The sequence below is a fragment of the Bipolaris zeicola genome, assembly GCF_000523435.1.
Source record: "Bipolaris zeicola 26-R-13 unplaced genomic scaffold scaffold_115, whole genome shotgun sequence".
In the NCBI taxonomy this organism is placed as follows: Eukaryota; Fungi; Ascomycota; class Dothideomycetes; order Pleosporales; family Pleosporaceae; genus Bipolaris; species Bipolaris zeicola.
In genome coordinates this window covers 24,295-37,381 of record NW_006912164.1, presented here as the reverse complement: position 1 = coordinate 37,381, position 13,087 = coordinate 24,295, and the positions used below count along the sequence as shown (strand labels likewise).

General features: G+C 53.4%; 5 protein-coding genes across 5 annotated transcripts; 3 read left to right on the top strand and 2 right to left on the bottom strand.

Moving 5' to 3' along the window:
• Positions 1 to 230: 230 nt before the first annotated feature.
• COCCADRAFT_100517 (uncharacterized protein) lies at positions 231 to 431 on the top strand (the record flags this gene model as incomplete). The annotated part of the gene is made up of 1 exon (XM_007715766.1): positions 231 to 431. A coding segment is annotated over one exon (201 nt), but the record flags the coding sequence as incomplete, so codon positions are not given.
• A 246-nt stretch (positions 432 to 677) lies between these two features.
• Positions 678 to 2,979, top strand: COCCADRAFT_100504 (uncharacterized protein; the record flags this gene model as incomplete). The annotated part of the gene is made up of 2 exons (XM_007715765.1): positions 678 to 2,794; positions 2,847 to 2,979. 2 exons carry the CDS (start codon positions 678 to 680, stop codon positions 2,977 to 2,979), a joined length of 2,250 nt encoding a protein of 749 aa, XP_007713955.1.
• Positions 2,980 to 3,921: 942 nt separating this feature from the next.
• On the bottom strand, positions 3,922 to 5,148 carry COCCADRAFT_27595 (uncharacterized protein; the record flags this gene model as incomplete). The annotated part of the gene is made up of 4 exons (XM_007715754.1): positions 3,922 to 4,064; positions 4,132 to 4,840; positions 4,892 to 4,964; positions 5,021 to 5,148. 4 exons carry the CDS (start codon positions 5,146 to 5,148, stop codon positions 3,922 to 3,924), a joined length of 1,053 nt encoding a protein of 350 aa, XP_007713944.1.
• A 939-nt stretch (positions 5,149 to 6,087) lies between these two features.
• Positions 6,088 to 9,337, bottom strand: COCCADRAFT_6416 (uncharacterized protein; the record flags this gene model as incomplete). Its single annotated transcript, XM_007715747.1, has 3 exons — positions 6,088 to 7,003; positions 7,057 to 9,095; positions 9,158 to 9,337. 3 exons carry the CDS (start codon positions 9,335 to 9,337, stop codon positions 6,088 to 6,090), a joined length of 3,135 nt encoding a protein of 1,044 aa, XP_007713937.1.
• An 849-nt stretch (positions 9,338 to 10,186) lies between these two features.
• COCCADRAFT_38206 (uncharacterized protein) lies at positions 10,187 to 12,210 on the top strand (the record flags this gene model as incomplete). Its single annotated transcript, XM_007715764.1, has 2 exons — positions 10,187 to 10,319; positions 10,382 to 12,210. 2 exons carry the CDS (start codon positions 10,187 to 10,189, stop codon positions 12,208 to 12,210), a joined length of 1,962 nt encoding a protein of 653 aa, XP_007713954.1.
• Positions 12,211 to 13,087: the final 877 nt, after the last annotated feature.

Here is a 13,087-nt window from a genome sequence, read left to right as displayed (position 1 = left end):
TGTGGTGGGTGTTCACAGGATCAGACGCAAGAGATGGGCTTTACGCTGATCTGCTCTCGAAACTTGGACGCAGTTGCGCCCTGGTCTGCCCTTCTGTTGTCATTGTCAGTCGTACTGCAGCCTTCTTTCATTCACCGCCTTGGCTGCGGCACCCCCAAACCGGCTAGTGGGGAAAGCGCACGGACCATCAAAAAAAACGCCGCACACACCTGCCCATAAAGACTGATGACTTCGTCGTGTCTGCCACCTCCAACGCTTACCCACCCCAACAACACTCACCAGCTCTTCCAGCCCCGGTTCCCAGTGGACCGTACATAACACAAAAAGAAACAAAAAAATACAGAAAACAACAAGAAAAGCCCGTCCGACGACGACAACCACCCACTCTTCGTCTCGTCCTGTCGCCTATACCCGACAGACGTCTTGCTTGAGTCCTCCTTTTTCGCCCAGAAGAAGAAAATCAGTGTGTCCGCAGCAACTCTGCTCTTGGACCGCTTCTACCGCTTCTGCTACCCCGCACGGCTCCTGTTGCAACTTTCAGCAAGGTTCAGGTGAGTGTCCTAAACTTTTTTTGCGAAGCGAGCGCACCTGCCCAAGTCACGCATGCGCCTGCCCGCAATATTTGTTCACGCTACTTTCTGTCGCTCAACTGACACCCCGCCTTGTAGATAGACACCATGTCTGAAGTCGCAAACTCCACCTCGCCCGTCCAGGACGGTGCTGACGCCAACGGCGCTCAGATCAACACCAACGTCGCTGCTGCCCAGGCCGAAGCCCCCACCCCGACCTCTGCAGCCCCCGCCCATAACCAAAACTCGGCCTCGCTCTATGTCGGCGAGCTCGACCCTTCTGTCACCGAAGCCATGCTCTTCGAGCTGTTCTCTTCCATTGGCCAAGTCGCTTCCATCCGTGTCTGCCGTGACGCTGTTACCCGTCGCTCGCTCGGTTACGCCTATGTTAACTACAACAGCTCTGAGGACGGCGAGAAGGCCCTCGAAGAGCTCAATTACACTGTTATCAAGGGCAAGCCTTGCCGTATCATGTGGTCCCAGCGTGACCCCGCTCTGCGCAAGACTGGCCAAGGCAACGTTTTCATCAAGAACCTGGACCATGCCATTGACAACAAGGCACTTCACGACACCTTCGCCGCTTTCGGTAACATCCTCAGCTGCAAGGTCGCTCAGGATGAGCTTGGCAACTCCAAGGGTTACGGATTCGTTCACTACGAAACCGCCGAGGCTGCCAACAACGCCATCAAGCACGTTAACGGTATGTTGTTGAACGAGAAGAAGGTTTTTGTCGGCCACCACATCCCCAAGAAGGAGCGCATGAGCAAGTTCGAGGAGATGAAGGCCAACTTCACCAACATCTACGTCAAGAACATTGACCTTGATGTCTCCGACGAGGAGTTCCGTGAGCTCTTCGAGAAGCACGGTGACATCACTTCTGCGTCCATTGCTCGCGACGAGCAGGGAAAGAGCCGCGGGTTCGGCTTTGTCAACTACATCAAGCACGAGGCTGCCTCTGCTGCCGTTGACGCCCTCAACGATACTGACTTCCGCGGTCAGAAGCTCTACGTCGGCCGTGCCCAGAAGAAGCACGAGCGTGAGGAGGAGCTACGCAAGCAGTACGAGGCCGCCCGCCTCGAGAAGCAGTCCAAGTACCAGGGTGTCAACCTGTACATCAAGAACCTCAATGATGATGTTGATGACGAGAAACTGCGCGACATGTTCACTCCTTTCGGTACCATCACCTCCGCCAAGGTCATGCGCGATGCCATGCCTGCTGAGCGCTCTGAGACCCCTGGCGATGAGAAGAAGGAGGAGCCCAAGGAGGAGGCTGAGAAGACTGAGGAGCCCAAGGAGGGCGCTGATGACAAGAAGGACGAGAACAAGCCTGGTGAGAAGGTCACCATCAAGGGCGAGAAGAAGATTCTTGGCAAGAGCAAGGGCTTCGGTTTCGTCTGCTTTAGCAACCCCGATGAGGCTACCAAGGCTGTCACCGAGATGAACCAGAAGATGATCGATGGCAAGCCCCTCTACGTTGCTCTTGCCCAGCGCAAGGACGTCCGCAAGAACCAGCTTGAGGCTACCATCCAGGCTCGCAACCAGCTCCGTATGCAGCAACAGCAACAGCAGCAGTTCGGTGGCATTCCTCAGATGTTCATTGCCCCTGGTCAGCAGCCCATGATGTTCCCTGCTGGTGGTCGCGGTCAGATGCCATTCCCCGCTGGTATGCCCGGCCAACAAGGTGGCCGTGGTGCTGGCTTCCCTGGCGGTATGCCTGGTCAGCAAGGCGGCCGTGGCGGCCCCAACGGTCAGCAGATGCCTCCCATGTACATGCCCCCTGGCATGGCTCCCGGTGCCTTCCCTCCTTCGTACATGAACCAGCAGTACATGCAGCTGGCACAGGCTGCACAGCAAGCCATGGGCGGACGTGGTGGTCGCGGCGGTGTCCCTATGGCTCCTATGCCTGGTATGCCACAAGTCCCCATGGCCGGTGGTCCGGGTATGCGTGGCGGTCAGGGATTCCCTCCTCAAGGTGCTGGTCGCGGCAACATGCCCCAGGGCGGCCGACCTGGTCAGTCTCCCATGCCCGGTTACCCTCAAGGCGGACGCGGCGGTCCTGCCGGCGCTGGTGTCGACATGAGCGCTCTGAGCGGCGCTGCTCCTGGTCAGCAGAAGCAGATGCTCGGTGAGGCTCTCTACCCCAAGATTGCTGAAATGCAGCCCGAGCTCGCTGGCAAGATCACCGGTATGCTTCTCGAGATGGACAACAGCGAGTTGATCAACCTGTATGTATCACCTTCCCCTTGTTTTGCTTAGCCGTTGTACTAACCTATCCAGTACTTCTGACGAGGCAGCTCTGCGCGCCAAGGTTGAGGAGGCTATGAGCGTCTATGACGAATATGTCAAGAACAAAGAGGGTGAGCCCGAAGAGAAAGCCCCCAAGGAGGAGCCCAAAGAGGAGAAAGCTTAAACCTCTTTCTAGTTGCCACTGAGTAGGGTTCGGTCCGCGATACCTTCGAACGGCAGCAAGTTATGATGGTCGGATGATTTCCTTGAATGGCGAATGGCGCACGAGTAACGGTTTTCTCATGACACGGGACGGCTTTCATGACCGATTGTACCCCAAAAGTTTCTTATGATTCGATGTCCCCTCCTTTTACATTTTCGATGAGTCGTGGCCCTGCGGCGAGTCGACAACAATACTTTCTTTTGGCGACTGACTCCTTGATTGGAACGTCGGACGTCATGACTAGGGTCGCCCAAACTCTGTCTTACGAGTCGGGTGGCCCCTCTTTTCTTCCCAACGTTTCCTTTTTTCACTGATTTGTTTTTCCTATGTATGATAGACGGCACCCCGTCCCTGACGACACAGGATGAGTGGGTGTGCGGTGGGACTTTGTTCGCGCAAACAGTTTGATACCTCAGAAGCCAGGCTCTCCCATCAATGGTTGACGGGGCTGGCTTTCAGCGTAACGGAATTTCGGCGTCTCGAATTCGGACTGGGAATGGGAAAGGGGATTATGGATGATGGAATGAAAGGGTAGATGATAGTGTGGATGTGGGGTGGTGCATAGTGTTAGCAGGTATTCGAGGCCATCTGGTAAAAAGACTGGATAGCTCGAAGCGAGAATGGCGGCTATGTTAGGGAATATAGTTTTATACCCCGAATAGAAGTTGCAAATGCTCAGTCATGTCTTGATGATGGTGACGATGATGGAGTTGTTTTGATAAGGACGTTGCGAGGTGAATTCATCACGTCCACTGCCCAGGTTCCCTTGAAAAGTAGGTGGATATCATTCAGTCTCACGTCATTATACAACCTTACATAAAACTACTGCTAGGATATATTGCAAAGATACGTCGATTAGCTTTTTTTGCACTCGTCCCAACCGCGTAAAACATCGCAAGGCCATTACTTCTGATACTTCTTGTGCGCATCAATGACTTTTTGTACCTCACCTTCTGAACCCAGGAAGATACCGGATCGGTCGTGAATGTGCTCGGGCACAACCTCGAGCATGCGCTTCATGCTGCTATTTACTGCCAAACCGCCAGCTGCATAGTTTGTTAGCGTCATTCAAAGAACCAATCTTGAATGAGGGAAAAGAAAGAGCTAACGTACCATTTTCAAAAACCATAGCCATAGGAGCGCACTCGTACAGAATACGAAGCTTGCCCTTGGGAGTCTTCTTATCGGCAGGGTAGGCAAAGATGCCTCCGTACAGCAGTGTTCGGTACGCATCTGCCACCATGGAACCAATGTAGCGCGCACTGTATGGCTTTCCGCCCTCGGGAGGGTTCTTCAAGCTCTCGCACCACTCCTTGACGGGCTGTTCCCAGTACATGCTGTTTCCCTCGTTGACCGAGTATATTGATCGTGTCTTGGGGCACTTCATGTTAGGGTGTGTGAGGATGAACTCGCCAAAGGCGTTGTCGAGGGTGAAGCCGTTGACGTTGCCGCCCTTCATGGTGATGACCAATTGGGCAGAGGCGCCGTACATGGTGAAGCCTGAGGCGACCATCTCGGTGCCGGGGAGGAGGAGCTCCTCTTTTGTGCCCTTTGCGCCTTCTGGGAGCTTGTACACGGCGAAGATGGTGCCGACGGAGACACCGGCGTCGAGGTTAGAGGAACCGTCGATGGGATCGCAGGCTACGGCGTAACGCGCATTGGGGTATTCGTCAAAGATGATGGCTTCTTCTTGCTCCTCGGAAATGAGGAGGCGCACGCGACCTGACGAGCGCATTGCGCTGATGAAGAGCTCATCGCCAATCACGTCGAGCTTCTTCTGGTCATCACCGGTTGTGTTGGATGTGCCTTGGAGGCCAGTGAGCTGCTCAAGTCAGTTTGTGGGTACGGATAATCTTTGAGGGAATTTGCCTACATTGATTAATGACGCTCTCCGAATGTAGTAAGCAATGCTCTTGAAGGCAAACTGGAGCGCGTGACATAGCAGTCTGTAGCAAAACAGTTAGTTTTTCCGTGTCAGGACGATCCGGAAAAATTAACGCACGTGAAATCTCCCGTCGCCTCCTTGACTTTTGTTTGCTCTTCGGTCAGGAATCGAGTGAGGGTGATGATGTTGGTGTTGATCTTCTCCTGAGCAACTGGATTGCTGTCGCCGTTTGTGGTGGAAGCCATTGTGAGCGTATATGTATGTGTGCGACAATATAATACAGTTCACGACAGAGGATTGCTGCAACGGGGGTGTGGACGAGGCGCAATGGAGAAGGTGTATGAGCGGAGAAGGAAAGATGGGAAAGATGGATGTGGGAGATGGAGAAGCTTGGGAGACGATGGTGAAAATCTATGCGGTTCAATTGAAGCAAAAAGCGGAGCTGAGGTTTGTTATGAAGTCAGGGTGGGTAGAGTCGGACAGGCGGACCACACTTCTGTGGCATTTGTTTGGCAGATGCGTTGGCCGGAATGGAGCGAGCCAGCAAGCTATAGCCATCCCTCGGCAACTGATCGGGCGTCACAGGACACTTCACGATGTTCCAGCCGCATGTGTCAGCCACGGGCGATCCGAAGGAAGACCGACGGTCGCGACAAGTAGAGCCGACGAGGAATGGGTGAGGGTGTCTGGGTATTGCCGAGGAGAGGATATGGACGCGCTTTGTTGCGGGAGCGCGTAGTTGGAGGCGAAGATGCATGTGCGGAGACGCAAAAAAGTGGAGGGGCTGCAGCGAGGGGTGAGCGGGGCGGGCTGGCTCCTCCCCCACCGCCCACTGACGTCTTTCCGACCTGTTCCGACCCGCGGACGTGACGGCACACGACCACCCTGCCTTACCCGCTGCCCTTTGTTTATCCGCGCAGCCACGTGATCTCAGCAAAGAATTACCAAAAACAGAGCACAGCCCATGTCAGCCCACGGCAGATAACAACATAGTAACAAGGTAAGATCCAGCTTTTGATACTCTACACGCAGTAAACCTACATCCGCAGTGATGAAAATGCTCAACGGAACAATCCTGCAAAGCCCACATCCCCAACCCTCACTCTATCTATTGCACCAAGGGGGGAATCCAGCAATGCAACCAATCATGATCCTGACCTCTATTACAAGTCCAACCCACTCCCTTACTCGCTCTTCAGCTTATCCTGCTTGACCGTGAAGGCCATATCCAGCAGCGCCTTCTCCTCGTTCTTGTGCGATACCTTGAGTCCAGTCGCTACAGATGCGCTAGGGTTACGTCCAGCGTACATGACGTGTCTCCTGTTGTGGTGCTCCGTCTGGTTGAGCAGAGTCTCAATCCTGGGCTGTGTGAAGCTCCAAGCTCCTGCGTTGAGCGGCTCCTCTTGGCACCAGATGATGTTCTGTGCATTGGGGTATGAGTCGAGGTTGTCCTTGAGCTGCTGCCATGGGAATGGGTTGAGCTGCTCGATGCGGGTAATCGCCACATCCTTCTCTCCACGAGCCTCACGCTCCTTGACAAGCGCCGCGTAAACCTGACCGGTGCAGAGAATGACGCGGTTGATGCCCTCGTGTGATTCAATCTCTCCGCTGGCGTGCGCTGGGTCCTCGATGATCCACTGGAAGTGCGAGTCTCCGGTGAACTCATCAATGCTCGAGCGCGCAATTGGGTGACGGAGGAGTGACTTGGAGAAGAAAAGGACGAGCGGCTTGCGGAACTGGCGGTTCATCTGGCGACGGAGAAGATGGAACAAGTTAGATGGCTTTGTGGTGTAAGCAATCTGCATGTTACAGTCCTGGTGCTGGCGATCAAGCTTTTCTGGCGATGGGAAGATGCGCGGGTCCTCATTGCACAGCTGCAGGTAACGCTCGATACGTCCCGAAGAGTGCTCAGGACCTTGACCATCGTAACCGTGTGGCAAGCTCATGACGAGACCGGAACGCTGAAGCCACTTGACTTCACCTGATGCAATGAACTGATCGATGATGACCTGAGCAGTGTTGGCAAAGTCACCGAACTGGGCCTCCCACATGACAAGCGCGTTGGGCGACGACAGTGAGTATCCGTATTCAAAACCGAGCCTGGAATGGGTTAGTCAATGTGATATATCAAAACAGAAATTATCATTACTTACACTCCGTACTCGCTGAGAGACGAGTTGGAAATGGTAAATGTTGCCTGGTCCTGGCTGAGGTTTTGCAGGGGTGTGTATGTCTTCTCCGTCTCCTGGTCGTGGAGTACAGCGTGACGCTGAGAGAAGGTTCCACGCTCCACGTCCTGTCCAGAAACACGGACGTGGTGGCCCTCCATGCACAGACTTCCGAATGCCAACGCTTCAGCAGTAGCCATGTCAATGTTTTGGCCATCCATGACCGTCTTGGTGCGACCAGCCAAAATACGCTTCAAGTTCTTGTGTACGTTAAAGTCCTCTGGCGCCTCTCCGATCACCTTGGCGATGTGCTTCAGCTGCGACTCTTCAATGGCAGTCGGCAGATGAGGCAACACCTCGGTAGCAAGCTCCTTCGGTGTCTTGAAGCCGTTCCATGCAGAGGTGAGCCACTCCCGGGAGTTGGGAACATAGTCCTTGCTGCGGTTAAAGCTCTCGTCTAGCATACCCCAGACCCAAGCCTTGTGCTCATCAATGTCCTCCTTGGTGAAAGTCTTCTCCTCGAGGAGCTTCTTGGTGTAGATGTCCAGCGTTTGGGGCTGTTGTGAGATCTTCTTGTACATGAGGGGCTGAGTGAAGAAAGGCTGATCCGTTTCGTTGTGACCCTGCTTCCTGTAGCAAACCATGTCGATGACGACGTCCTTCTTAAACTCGGCGCGGAAGTCAGCGGCGAGCTGGCAGACAAAGTTGACAGCCTCAACATCATCACCGTTGACGTGGAAGACGGGCGCATCAATGGCCTTGGCGATATCAGAGCAGTAAGGAGTAGAGCGCGAAAACCTAGGATCAGTGGTGAAACCAATCTGGTTGTTTACAACAATGTGAATGGTTCCGCCAGTGTGGTAGCTGGGCAGCTGGTGGAAGCCCATGGTTTCGTAGACGACACCCTGTGCAGCAAAAGCGGCATCACCGTGCAGAAGAACACCCATGGCGCTGACAGCTTCCTTTTCGTCGTTGTTGTAGTGTAAGATGGCGCGGGTCTTTCCAAGCACAACGGGGTCCTCAGCCTCAAGATGGGACGGGTTGGCGACAAGGGACAGTTGCACGCGCTTTCCAGACGGAGTGGGACGCTCAAAGTTCATACCCAAGTGGTACTTGACATCACCAGAGCCCTCTTCGTTGGCCTCGGCAGTACCGGCAAATTCACTGAAAATAGACTCATTGGGTTTCCTGACGACGTTGGAGAGCACGTTGAGACGTCCACGATGAGGCATGCCAATGATGATATCCTTGACGCCATAATCGACGCTTCGGTCGATCAAAGCCTTCATTCCGGGAATCAAACTCTCTCCACCTTCAAGACCGAATCGCTTGTCATTGGGGTATTTGGTAGCAAGGAAAGCCTCGAAGTTTGTGCCCCAGATGAGGCGGTCCAGGATGCGGCGCTTCTCATCGACGGAATACTTGAACGGCGTGGGAACCTCAATGCGCTCACGGAGCCAATCGCACTGCTCCCTGTCCGGGATGTGAATGTATTCTATTCCGTAGGAGCCGCAGTACAGGCGCTCGCAGGCGTCGATGATCTCCTTAAGCTTCATCTTCTTGCGAGACTCTGTCCTGAAGCGGGGAAGGATACCCGGGCCAAGCTCAATCTCCTGCTCCAAATCTTTGTCGGTAAAGTTGTAGTGGGAAAGCTCGAGCTCGCGGGGCTTGTTGTAGCCAAAAGACTCGGCCTCTGAGCGAATGCCAAGCGGGTCAATCTTGGCCTTGTGGTGACCACGAGCCTGGTATGCGCGGACAAGCAATTGGACTTTGAGATGGTTCATAATATCTGTTCCTTCGACATTGGCCATGCCCATGCCCGGTCTGGCCGTAGCGCCTTGGGGCGAGCTCATGATGGTGGGCGGCGGCTGGAAGGCTTGCGACACGGGCATGTCGCCGGACTCCATGTTGTGGAAATAGACCTGCCATGAGTAGTGAACACTCTCGGGGTCGTGTTTCCACTGCATGTACATGGCATCGATGTAGTTTGCCGTGTTGCCCTGGAGGAACGAGTCGTTGGGGTCCTATGCCGTCATCGTTAGCTGGGGTCGAAGAGTTTGTATCTGGGGGGTAGATGGGCACGCACAACGCCCTTGCTGGTCTCCTCAGCCGAAACGGCATAGGGACGGCGCTGGGTAAGCGCAAGAGGACGGCGACATGTCGAAATGGCCGTTCTCGAGGGCTTTGTGAAGGTGGTGAAAGATGCTCTGGCTGGGGCGCTCCCCGGGAGCTTGCGAGAGCACTGGCGCAGGGTGTTGCGCAACATTGTGAATTAGGATGTCAGGGCGGAGGAAGGGATGCGTGTCATCCAAGCAGACAGTGGTGTACAGAAGAGAGCTTCTGCGATGGCAGTGTGCCGTCCAAAAGTGAGCAAGCCTGATCATGGCACATGCGTAGGGCCCCGTGTTCCACACTAGCGCCCTGTGCGATCCAGGACGGTTCGGAACAGGCCTTGCTCGTCAAATGCCTCAAACACGAATCGTCCAGCCAATGTCTGGAGCCTCTTGTCCGCGCCCGACTGCTGCCATGGCTTTGTGGCGTCTATCTTTGCGCTGCCTCTTGCCTGCTGCCAGTTGTGCTGGCCACGGTAGCACAGAGGCATGGAATGCACCTGTGAACCACACCCACAATGCAGCGCCCGCCAATGACGACCGGTGTGTTATTATGTAAGCGGAGAGCGCAGGCGGTGCCGGTGCTGAGGGTGTAACGGATATGTATCCGTTGCGCCACAATGTGCGTCAACGGGCTTGGCTTACACTATGCCGTGTCATGCTCTTCGTAATGCTACTCTAAGTAAAGTATGTATGTACATGCCGGCCGGGACAAGTCAGTGAGTACTTGGGTTGCATATGTTGATAAAGAGAAAAGGCTAAGTGGCTGTGTCTCGTGACCTGGCTCAGTGACTGCTACTATTGTGTACATACTGGACTACACTAGACGAGTACCAGATAGACTACTACAAAACGCGTCCCAAGCGAAGCAAAAGCAATCCACGGCGCAAGGGCGGGTGATGCGTGATCACGTGCACCGCGTCAATCTGGGGAATCCCAAACTAGTCTAGCATTCTTCTACCGCGTCAGACTTACCCACGCCGTGCATCCCCTCCAACCCGCCCATGGCTGACGCTGCCGCACAGTACAAGAAGCAGGACGGAACTGTCTCCGTCTCTGCCGATGGCAAGACGGTGGCTTGGAGGTCGGCCAGTGGCGCGCTTCCTCCCCTCTCAATAGCCATAGCTGACATCGCAAGTATGTCCACCAACGCCCATGCTTCGCCCCAGAAAACATCCAGGCAGCTGACTTGCGCTCAGATCTGCAGCAAACTCCTGCAACCGCCGCAAAGGCCTCCATCAAGATCGTTGTCAAAGAGCCATCGCCCCAAGCCGGTAACCACACCCTTACATTTACCTCCGCCGCCGCTCGCGACGATCAGCAAACCATAACCGGCGTCCTGCGCAAATGGATCGAAAACTCAAAGCAACAGGCTGCGCCTTCACCTGCACCGGTAGCGGCCAAGGCAGGTGAAGGCGATGGCGGCCCATCGGCCGCTATGGCTATGGCCCAGACCGTCGCAGCACCGGCCAAAAGCGACCAAGACACCTACGACGATGCAAAGCTGCTTGCCGACACGGCCCTACAAATGTCGTTGCTCAATTCCAGTCCGGCCCTTCGCCAACGCTTTGATCGGGCCCTTCTCGAGAAGCCCGATTCTGTCTCGGTCTTGCAATTCTCAATGCAGTTCTGGTCAACCCGGGTGCACATGTTGAGATCGCATGCCACAGAGAGATCTCAGGCCACAGGAACCTACAATGTCTTGTCGGTCATAAAGTCAAAATCAGTCAACGGTACTCTGATGCTGAACTTGACCAAAGAGCAAATCGAGCTCCTCTTTAGGCAGCACCCGATAGTCCAAAAAGCATACAATGAAAATGTTCCCCCACTCACAGAGGGCGACTTTTGGGAAAGGTTCTTTCACAGTCGACTGATGAAAAAGCTCAAGGGCGAACGCATCCAAGACAAGGATGTGCTTGATCCAAAGCTGGACAAGTACTTGAGTTACGACGAAACAGCAGATAGCTCTCTGGACCTGCTTGCTGCCTCTATCCCAACTTTTATCAATATTGAGGCCAACGAAAACAATCACAGCCAAAAACAAGGCAACCGACCCGACTTCACCATGAATCCAGCCCATTACGAAAAGGCACCCATTCTTCGCGTCCTGAATCGCATGAGCGAGAAGATGATGAAGGAGGTGCCCCCTTCCGATGCAAATCGGCACGGGCCAGCCGGAGTCGATGAAGAAACATACAAGGAGCTGCAGCTGCGTGATCTCCAGCTTGCAGATGACGACAATCGAGTAGTACTCAAGGTACATGATCAAAGCCGGTTCTTTTCGGCTGGACAAAGTGTACATACCTCGACCAGTGCTGCGACATACACAAAGCGCACTCCCGCACAGGCACTATCCACTCTGCACCAAGATCTCCGCAAGTTTGACGGCAACACTGGCCAGGCTTCTAAAGTTGATTTACATTCCCTCATCGAAATCAATGATGAAAGTAGTAGTGACGAGGAGGAATCTGTCCCCAAGAAGAAGACAAAGGTTGGCAGTAGATCGTCACGAAAAGCAGCCTCTTCACAAATTTTATCGGCTCTCAAGAAGCGACATCTACACAATGATGATTATTCCTCATCCAAGTCTATCCCTACTGCTGAGCGGGCAAAGGAGCTTCATGTCTCTGAAGCTGTCCTTGACAATCTGACCATGACCCATAACACCACTGTCGAATTCCTACATTATTTCTGGGCTGTGTTCTACTCGGGAGACCCCGACCGTGCAAACGAGATTGCAAGGCTCATTGAGACACTTGACAAATCTCTCGATCGTATCAAGGCTGTTGCTGATATGGCAGAAGCAGAGCGCGCGGCTAGGATTGAGCATGCGCGAAAAGAAAACGAGTTCTCCAACCAAAGAGAACGCAAGAAGCGTAAGTTCGATCCTGAGGCTATCAGAGGAGGGGCGAAGGCTGTCAATCAAATCGCAGATCCTCTGCTTCGAGCGATAGATGCTGCGCGTCGTCAATACCAGACGGCACTTCGAGAACAAGTAGCGCGTAGCTCGTCAAACGTTGCCGCTTGAACCAATTTACCGGATGTAGTCGTTTTGTAGATAAAATACCACATATCGTTTTGCATAGCGAATGGCGTTATGGCACAGGGATCTTGGAGTCCAAGTTAGCGGTTCAGCACCTTTTTTTTACAGAGTAGGAAAAACATTCTGTCTGCGTGTTTGATCAACTTCATTCAATAACTGGTGAATAATCATCTTCATCTATCACATAAAGTAGCTGTTCTATGCATACCACGGTTCACAAATGAGAAATTCCTTGAGTGACCTCACGCTGTATGTTAGAAATATCTTGGGTAAGACATGCGCAGTTCTGAAACAGGAGCTTCTAAGCTATTCAGCTGGCTCAAGTACCGCATATTACATATTGAGGGTGATGGAGTAACTGTTCATCGTGCCTTCCTAAGCAGATTATCATGCCATGTCTAGTTGGGACAACTTCGGCACTAAGCAACCTAGCCCGTGTTTTCGCCCCACTTAACCCGCAGCTCGTCCATCTTCTCGAGAACTTTATCTCCACCACCTATCTCGTTATCGCTATAACAGCAATCAGAAGAGCCAGAGACACGCGCAGAAGCACAGAAATCACCGTTTGAAATAGAACTTCTGATTCGGAGTTGCGTAGAAAGCATTAAGTGATATTGTCCCCTCAAGACACAATCGAAAACTACAGAGAAACGTACAGCATGAGGCCTGGTCGACTTGAATCCAGTACCTAAACAGAGGAAAACGCGCTAGAAATTAATAGGAAAGCTAGGGAATAACAACCAAAGACCGTCGCTAATGCAAATAAAGCGAATATACGGAAGGACCTTGAATGACAATGCTGGCATCTTCTGGCACTGGGAGCGATAGCGAGGCATCTTCGATATCTACAGAGAAAACTGCG